The sequence below is a fragment of the Xiphias gladius genome, chromosome 16 (genome assembly GCF_016859285.1).
Source record: "Xiphias gladius isolate SHS-SW01 ecotype Sanya breed wild chromosome 16, ASM1685928v1, whole genome shotgun sequence".
Taxonomy (NCBI): domain Eukaryota; kingdom Metazoa; phylum Chordata; class Actinopteri; order Istiophoriformes; family Xiphiidae; genus Xiphias; species Xiphias gladius.
This window is the reverse complement of record NC_053415.1, coordinates 16,377,330-16,386,981: the sequence shown is the minus strand read 5'-3', so window position 1 is coordinate 16,386,981 and position 9,652 is coordinate 16,377,330. Positions and strand designations below refer to the sequence as shown.

At 42.5% G+C, this 9,652-nt stretch overlaps 1 protein-coding gene across 2 annotated transcripts in view; it reads left to right on the top strand.

Moving 5' to 3' along the window:
- The first annotated feature begins 1,889 nt into the window (after window positions 1-1,889).
- gpm6bb (glycoprotein M6Bb) overlaps window positions 1,890-9,652 on the top strand; it is a 30,714-nt gene continuing 22,951 nt past the window's right edge. For both annotated transcript variants that reach the window (XM_040148677.1, XM_040148678.1), the window contains exon 1: window positions 1,890-2,061. In XM_040148677.1, coding sequence (XP_040004611.1) covers window positions 2,058-2,061 — 4 coding nt within the window. In that variant the 5' untranslated portion in view covers window positions 1,890-2,057. The remainder of the gene's footprint in view (window positions 2,062-9,652) is intronic.

Below are 9,652 nucleotides of genomic sequence, written 5' to 3'. Positions count from 1 at the left end.
GTAACAGCCAGCACAGTGCTGGAATGTTCCCATGCAGATCCTCTATTCACACACACCGCCATGCAGCTCATGCACACTGACAGAGAGAAAGCCGACCCAGAACAAATGTGGCACTTTTGGTTCATGCAGATGCAGATTTCTGAACACAAACTGAAGATGCGTCAGTCAAATGTGGTCTGTAATGTAGACTGTACTTACGGTATGAAGTTTATCACACATGAGGAAAATAATTTAAAAGTTGTTGGACACTTGCAGTACTGACACTGAATGATAAAATGAGCTTTGAAAAATTACAGATATATACAGTATATATATATATATATATATATATACTGTATTAAATATAAGTGGACAAAAATACACTTCTTTATCATGCTTGCTATGTTGACCACTCATATATTTGTAGAACCTATTTTGGGAAAAGAAAAGATGACTTACTGACAGTTACACTATCAAAGCCCAAAAGTGCCGCACAGAAAGTAAATGTGCACTGTGCTTTGAAAATAAAAAAATGTATGTATTTTTGAAAAAAAGGTGGATATTGTCCTTGTAAGTACGAAGTTGACCAGTTAAATGTTTGTCTTTCAGCGGTTTTTGTGTTTGCCATGTTGGGCAGATGCCCTGTTTGACCATGAAACAACCCATTGAGAATTGCCCACTTGGCCACCAATGAAAAGACTGGACTGGATTAGGGGGTGCTCAGACCTCCTTGGATACCGGATACTAGCACACTGGACTGATGATGACTGGCACTGTTTCTGCTAGGGCCCCATCTTTCTGAAAGACTGCCATTTATCACATTTTTCCACCGGAGTAATATCACACATGAGAGATATCTTTAAAATCAGACACCTTATGAGATGGGTAGGAGTTTTTTTAAGGATGGGGTAGGAGAAGTAATCTGCATTTGTATTTACAGTATTGTGAAATACAGTTTTTTCCATGTTTATGAAATGTAGTCAAGTTAATTCAAGTCAAAGATCATTCTTTTTGTCCATTTCCACTTAAGAAACACTTGAGAGGACAGCAGAATCATTCTAACCCTAGTTTGTGCTTCCCACTTACATGAAGTCACAGTTAGGCAACTGTTTTTCCCAAAAATAAATCCCCTGTGAGCTTTGAAAAAACCCCAGTAGGTTGTTTAGCAACAATGACTGCTGTTCTGAAGGTATTTTCCAGAATTCTTAAAGGCTCTTCTAATCATCCATTACACAGTTTAAAAAAAAAACCAAAAGATTTTTAAACTATTTGCCAAGTTTGCCTCTGCAGTTCCTAATCCAGGTAGCCTGAAATGACATGCGCCTGTGCTGAATATGTCCAATGTGTAACACACAGTTCTATTCCTATATATTGATGGTACACTGCATTTTTTTTTTCTTTTTAACATTTTCATTTAAAACAATAAAATGATAAGAACGGCAGCAGTAAGTGATGTTCAACAGCCTCCCAGGTTCTTCAAAAGCTGACTGGTCATTTTCTTTTCTTTTCTTCTTCTGAGAAACAAATGCTCAGCTCTGTGACTTGAACGTAGCGGCGCACCTCGTCGGGCTGTTTGTCACTTTGGCACAGCGGACCTGATAACACCTAACCCTCAACGCCGGCCCGCCGTGTGCCCGCGGTGGGGCAACGGTACAGAGGGACCTGCGTTGCGCGCCTGTTCTCTAATCTTGATTAGCGGCGCCGCGTTTGAAAGGCTTGGTGACGACGTCAACGACAACACAGTCGTGCCTGTCTGCAGGGGGACTGCGGGGGTGCTTTCAGGTGAAGCGGCTCCTGATGACTCCTGGTGACCAGTGAAACTTCCTGTGGGGGGGGGGCAGCCTGCGCGAGCTCCGTCCTCCCATCAGTAATCCCCTCCGTGTGGTGACGTCAGCCGGGCTGTCTCCAAAGGGACGCAGCGTCGAGCGTACGAGCAGCCGGGCGGCCAGTGTGCATCCCGGGACGCAGCGTCAGTGTAGCTGGGGCTCAACTTTCAAGCTGATCGCTCGAACTTCGGACACTTTGGGAAACTTACAAAAGAGGAAGACAAAAAAAAGACAAAAACGAACGAACAAAAGATGGGTAAGTTTTACGAACGGATGCTCCGGTATAGATGGACACAAGTATCGCGCTTTCGTGATGACAGCATGCTTCCCTACGCCGTTACTGCCGCTCCACCGGTCGGGGCGTGCTCCGACTGCTTCAAGGGGTAAAACCAAACAGATTTCAACTTTTACTACTACTACTAGACCTAGAGGGAGCCTGCGTACCCGACCCGGTTTCACGAGAATCAGCATTAGGGCAGTCTGCTGAAGCAAGAAAGCGATTAGGGAGATTAAGTCTATCGGGATTCCCGCAGTCAACTCTGCTCGAGGTGTTAAGTCCAGGAGAGCTTGCTGCCTCCACTGTCTCTCGCTACTTGACTTTCAGTAAGGGCCTTAATGCTCAAAAGTATTTGATCGAAACCTGTTTTCGACTGGCCACGCCTTTCATTATGAGTCTTTATCTATCATTATTGGTCAGCAGTGATTGATCATGGTGCAGTGTTTGACAATCACTGTCATAAAGGTGAAAGGTTGTTGTCGTGGTGTCTCCTAACCAGGCGGCACAGTGTGTTTTGCAGGTAAAGAACGACTAAAAGCAACATCATGTTTTAGTCGGATTGCTCTGTGTGTCATGCCAGAGCTTGTAATTTCTGAAAATCTGAAAGGCTGAGCTGGGAATGTCCCATCTTTAGATCACAACCGAGTGTGGGCCATCTGTGCTCCAGACCTTGGGGGGATGCAGTGGAGGAGTCAGGCGCTCATGCCACGGTAACTTCTCGCCGACTTTAAGGCTTTACGACTATGATGAACTGTGAATCAGATGGGACGGTGCACGGGAAGACCGCTCAGCTCCCACTCCCAACTGTTTTCATCCTGGACTAGATGTTGGGTGTTTAACACTGGATGTTTGACAGTAAAATGACAGGGAACGCCTGTAGGGGCTTGCGTTGTTTTGCCACGGTGCAGCTGAGGCCGGGGGAGAACACTGTGTGAGAATGTGTATCAGTGCTCATTAATTCGCCCCGAAGCTCTCACAGAAGCGTCTTTGTGCTCCTAATTTGGAGCTGCTCCTTTGTGCGACTTCAGTGGCTCTTAATGCAGAGAGAGAAGTTCAGTCAATTGCAAGTCTCAGAGCGGATGCCTTGTGAACTAGTTCCCCACAGACCCTTTCTCACTTTCTCACAGAGGATATTACTCTGCAAGGCAATCGACCTTTGTGCATTGTCCACTTGCCAAAGCTCCCATTTTACATTCGAAGATTTTTTTTATTGCCCTTTCAGGAAAAACCCTATAGCCTGGTGTTGTGTGCATGAAGAGATTTATGTGGAGACTTGCTAGCTGCTGTAAAGGTCGCCTTTTTTTTTGTGTCAGAGAAAGACGGATATCATACTGCTGTGCTGTGATTCGCCGTGTTTCATGTGAAATAGCTTTCAAAACAAAAAACGGATTAGCTGTGTTCATGAAACCGTTCAGCCCAAAATAAACAGGATGTCTCGGAGCTGATGGCGTGCAGAGCTGTGAAGTGAAGATGTCATTCAGCGGTTATATAACTTATGTCTGATTTGATTTTACGGTGACCTTCGCCTCGCAGAGGGGCGGCGGGTTTTTCAGAGAGATTCTCCACTGTCCTTGCAGTGAGCGATTTAACAGTGCATTGGCCCGTGTTTGGGATGTGGGAGGGTAGCTTGCTCTCAGTCCACTGAGCTCAGTTCAGAAGGAGACAGCGAGTAATTTTCCACAGATATCTTGTTAGGTTCTTGGTGTTAGTCCTGTGACACTCACCCAACCAGATGTATTCAGTTGTCAGGAGCCTCCTCGATAACTAAGCACACGGAACGGAACAAATTGTGGTCAAAGTTCACCTCAGATATTTCATCACTGAGCAAAACATGTGAAGAAGAAGTGTTGGCCTGAGGATAAAAATGTTCTTTCTTGTGATCATACTTGTTTTAGCAAGAAAAGTGTGACACGCTGCTGAAAAGGTGTCTTTTTTTCCTTGCAGCAGATTGTTACTCTAAACAACAGAGAACAAAAATGTTGAACACAAGCAGAGTTTTTTTTTTCTTTTTCTTTTTTTTCACTAAACTTCTTGGCTTAACGTTGTCTAAGACGAGTTTGGAAAAAACAGTTTAGAAGCTCTCAGTCTCATACAGTGTGGAAAATTACCCATATTTTCAATTTATGTCTTTTGCAGATACAATTTAATTATGTGCTTAACAGTCAAAGCTGTCTTATGACAGGAGATTCCACTAATCAAATACAGAAAATTATGGACCTGACTGCGAACACTGTGTCTGTTCTTCTTGGAGCCAGATCCTCACTGCAAAAAAAAAGGAAAGATTGTTTTTCCTTATGGAAACTCATGAACTTCTGCTCAGAGTGCTTTGTGTTCTGCGTGGTGGTCCTGTGGAAAAGGTCACCAAGGCTGGATTCAAACCAGATCCAAATGTTACATCATTGTTTTTGAGTAATTTCAAGAAAAAGACAGTTAATCACAGCTGACAGTGTTGAATGTGTCTTTAATTGAACATCTTGCTGTAGTTCAACGGCTCAGCTGTTACTGACTCATGGTTTGCTAGTGTACATGTACAGGCATAAAAATGGTGTCAAATGTTAATAGTCTCGTAGTTATAGTGAAGACCTCATGATAAAATCTGATCAATTCTGTTCTGCAGTGAGCCACACACACAAGAGTTGGACAGAAAGTTCCCTTATAATGATTTTTACATGTGTGTCTGGGAAGTGTCTCCGTGGTGTCAGCCGTCTCGTGCTCTTTAATGTTGTGCATTCCTGCTCCGTCTGAATAAGGATGTCTGGAAAGTGTCAGATTCTGTAGCTCGTGCATCAGCAGTGATTACTGTCACAGATGCATGCGGTGGACAGTATGTGCTGTGACCCTGCATCCTGAGTCTGAGGAGAGGAAAGACTTATTGACTGCTAATGCTGAGCCAGCGGAGGCGTTTTTTTTACGCTTTTTGGAATCAACATCTTGTCAACTAATGGCAGAACAATAACAGAGAGTCAGGTCATTTTCCCTGCTTTTACTTGACTCGTGCGATATTGTATGTATATGCACATGCTTCTTTTCCCAAGAGATGAGGAGAAAAAAGGCAGGACTGGAAGAATGAGTCACTGCAGAGCTGGTCAAAGGGCGCCGAGAGTGAAAATAGAACATGGCTATTTTGTGTTTGTTTGTTTGTTTGAATCAACGCATTCTCTCGTTAACTCCGGAAGGAAGCACTGCTTTTCTTGAATTTCCTAAAATGTGATTCAGTCCAAATAAAGCATGTGCTAACCTTTAATGACCAATCCCACGTTTTGATGTCACCATCAATAACCGCTGAATTGCTTTTTTGTGTGTGGTTTGCAATCATTAATTACAGTGAATATCTTCCATAATGAGGTAGTTGCTGTCATAGTTAAATGATGTCTGGGCTTATTTCCATTTGGCATAGGATATGACTGAGCATCTTTGGTAATTATACAGTAGACGAGGCCCATACAGTACTTTCTGCAACCGTGCTGCTCTAAAAAAGAGACCCCTTTAGTTCAATCAAGACTTCATTCATCTCCGGCTCCCCTTCCTGCTCCACTTTGTTCCCTCTGAACTCTCCCTCCTCTCTCTCTCTCTCTCTCTATCTCTCTCTCTTCTGGTCTCTGTTCCTCTCTCATCGTCACTGCTTGCCTCTGCCTTTATATACATATGTTTTTTTCCTTCAGCACTGCAGGTCTGCCAGAGCAGTCGTCATGTTAATTTGTTGAGCTTAATAACTCCTCCCGACAACAAAGAGGGCCATTGAGTATTGTGACATGAAATGATAGGAATAGAAGTTCCTGAGTGGGGATGCTTGTTCAAGCATGTGCGTTGGCCGTCACTTTTACTAAAAGCCTATTCACAGTTGAACAGAAGGGATGCAAGTGGACGTATGAGTGACTCTCTATGTATGTGCGTTTGTGTGTGCAACTTCACCCTTGTTAGAGAGATGTCGCAGTCACACTGCTACATGGTAGAAACAGGGTGGCATTTAAATATCGGAAAATACTCCCTATATGAAAAAGACACACACAGCCTCTCAGATATTCAAAGGCAGCTGAACTCTGGAGTTGTATAAAATGTTCCAGAGATACAAAGCTGTCCTTTATCTTATCTGTAAGACTCCAGGAGGAAAAACACCCATGATTATCAAGGTTAAACTGCCAAATACATGCATAATCAGGCCCAATTTGAATTTTTTTCCTTCAGTTTTACAATATGCTGGCATCAGTGCATGCACATAGAGTGCAGTGGTGATATTTGCCAGTGGAGCGGCAGTCTGTATCAGTGTTTTGTTCACATTCAGATGACTGTTCCAGAAGGCCTGTGGGGAAATAATGGGTTGGGGAAAGCAAAGAGCCCCTGCAGCTGATGAACATTCACTAACTCATTCAACAGGCATTCAGCCCCACTGCAGGATTTTCTGCAGTGGACCACTGTACAGCACTATGTATGACCGCATTCACTACGGCACCAAAGACACCGTCTATGCTTTACTTCACTTTCTCCATATCACATGCTCAGGGGACATTGATTAGATAGTCAATAATGTTTCCCAGAGTGACCTATTTCCTCTCGCCAGCAAGTGCACATGCATGTATCCGATTGTATCTCTTGTGATGCGAACGCTGTATTAGGGGCGGCTGGGACCAAGAGGTGGAGTGGGTTGTCCACTAAACAGAAGGTCGGTGGATCGATCCCCCCCGAAATTGCCCCCGATGTATCATCAGTGTGTGGATGGGTGATGTGGCAGTAGTGTAAAGCACTTTGAGTGGTCAATAAGACTAGAAAAGCGCTATATAAGTGCAGTCCATTTACCATTTACCATTTTTGAGGGACTGTTTACCTCGCAACCCTATCATTTCAAAAACCGTTGCATGCAGTTTTTGTTAGTTTCTGAAACTGTGACTGGCTGGGTGTGTGTGTTGGCAGGGTTTGAGCTTATCTCTGAAGTTCTTTCTTTTTTTTTTTTTTTAATTCCTCAGTTCACACAACTACTTCTATCGTGTACAAACAAGTGCAACACTATGAATACCTTTTATTGAAAGACTGTCCAAAACTGTGAGCCTTTATCCCAATTATTGCACCTCGACGTTCTCTATGATGGCAAGCTCTTAACCCCGCCTTTGAGTGTGGATGTTCGGAAGAACTATAAACACTTTTTTGCTTTTAGATACTGTCAGATAGCACATCATATGAACTACTTTGTTTTGAGGACTCCAGCCTTAAGGATTTTTGCCGAATTGCAGGCAAAAACATTTTTGAAACTAAGAATTTGAACAAATACTGCTTCATAGCTTTAAGACAAGGAGGCTATGTTTTTAGATATGTTTAGTTGAACAACAACTGTGTCAGCCTGTTGTGGTCAGTCAGCCAAATGCTTGATGCCACTCACTTGTCATGGTTAAACTCCACCAAGGCCTCCACCCCATTTTTCAAAATTTAAATTCTCTGGTAGTAAACCGAAATCCAGGCCTCAGAGGGTCCCTTTAGAAACCTACTGGAGATGTCACAGATGTTACATTGATATTTTTCTACACTCTGTGATCAGAGACGGTGGTGAGGAGGTGTGCCAGCTAAGATGGTTGACAATTTCTGCATAGTGTATTCATTCTCCCTATTTTGAGAGAAAGTTTCAAAAACTTCTATAGAGATAATTATTTAGGAGCTCAATGTGACCACAGTTCAGATGTGAAATGAGGTGACATGAGAAGAAATAAAGGGGGCTCCAGCTAATTTCCCTGTAAGATCATCTGTGAGGAGTTAGAGCAGAATGCATTACGCTTTTCAGCGGTGGGAGCCTGTAGGATTGAGCTGTTGGCTGTGTGCCCACTGAGTGTATTCAACCCTCCACAGATAGGTCTTTGTCCTCAGTGCTTTTACGCAGCTGCTAAACAACCGTAAGACAAAAGCATCTGGGGTACCCCAGCACACCAATGAGAAATGTTCACCATATGAAGAGCCGTGCCAGACCGCCTGAGACCATTTGGATGCAGCCAAATGGTACGCTTGTGATGAATTAAGCAGGAATTTAAATGAATACCCATGTAACCCCTTATGACTTTTTCTTTGCTTCTACATTCAGGATTATGTGTAAAATTCTACTTGAATTATCAATCTTTTTTTTGTGATAATACTGTTACAAAAACAAATCTTTTGCCAAATATTTCTTCACAGCTTGTTGCTTTTCTAAGATGAGGAAAGTGCACATGACCCCTGTTACTCATGTTGTCATGTTGTGGTGCTGCATGTGACACAGTGAAACCAGAGTTAGACACCACTGGACATATACTCTCTACTGCCAGGAATCAGATCAAAAGTTTCCAAGTGAGAAATTTTCAATGCCTGCTTATTATCCTCCAGAGAAAGGCTTGATAGACAGGAAGAGGCGCTTCTGCCAAGAAGATGATAATCTGCAATAGCTGAGCTTTCATAAGGCGACAGCTGCAGGAAACCCAATAGCTGAGGGAGACTGTTTAAGAATATATATGTAGGTGTATGTATATGAATATGTATATGTATGTATGTGTGTGTATATGTGTATATGTGTGTGTATGTATATATATATATATATATATATATATATGTATATATATATATATATATATATATATCTATATCTGAACCCACACAACTGAGTTATGCTTTAATGTATGATGCTTTCACCATTTGCTCTCGGTTTTTTAAGGCTTATGTGTCACTTACTGTTAGTTCAACTCAGAGGACAGGAGAAAAAATACCAGCCAACAGCAGCTTCAGGGGAGAGTAAATCCCAGATGTTTCTGTCTGAAAAAGGGCTTGACATTGTCACCACACGCAGACCAGGGGAGAGATCAGTGAGCAGTATGAATGTTACAGCTACACCACGGAGAGGTCTCATAAATCGTCTTAGCTTTTGACCTCGACTCTATGGGAAAACAATACTGTAACAATAGAGTGGCCACAGCTGAAAATATAAACCTAATGTTGTGACGGAGCAGAGCATCTGGAATGTACTGAGCAAGCTTTCTGCAACTGAACACATGATCCTGTGTGTGTGTGAGAGAGGCAAGTGTATGAAAGTGTGTGGAAGCTTGCATGTGTGCATAACGTGTCTAATGTCTGCAAGTTGCCCCATGCCATGTGAAGTACAGTACCCTACGGCTTAAGAGTTTCTAAGGATTGCATTGTGTTGGTTGTTGCTGGGGACGTTTGATAAATATGCTTATTTAAATTTTCCATTATTTTTCTTTATTGTTTTCAAAGTCATTTGAATTTGGGGTATGACATGTATGTGACTTTGCTGTGTCCTGTTGCACTAAAAGCAGCATATTTGCAAAAAGAAAGACCAAAGTATACAGTGTTTTACTGATTCATTTATAGCCAGTAAATGTTGCAGATGGTTTTTAATTAGTTTCAGGGGTCAAAGGGATCTGAACATGTAAACACAAAATTCTTGTGGTGAAAGGAGAAGCACTTGTATTTTTATTCCAATAAAATGATTTAAGAAACAGCACTCTCTTTAAGATGGTGCCATAAATGGGTTCTACTTTGCAAAGTGAAGCTTTATAATGTCCACTACGATGGAGAAAAGGACATACAGTCTCTGCTGATG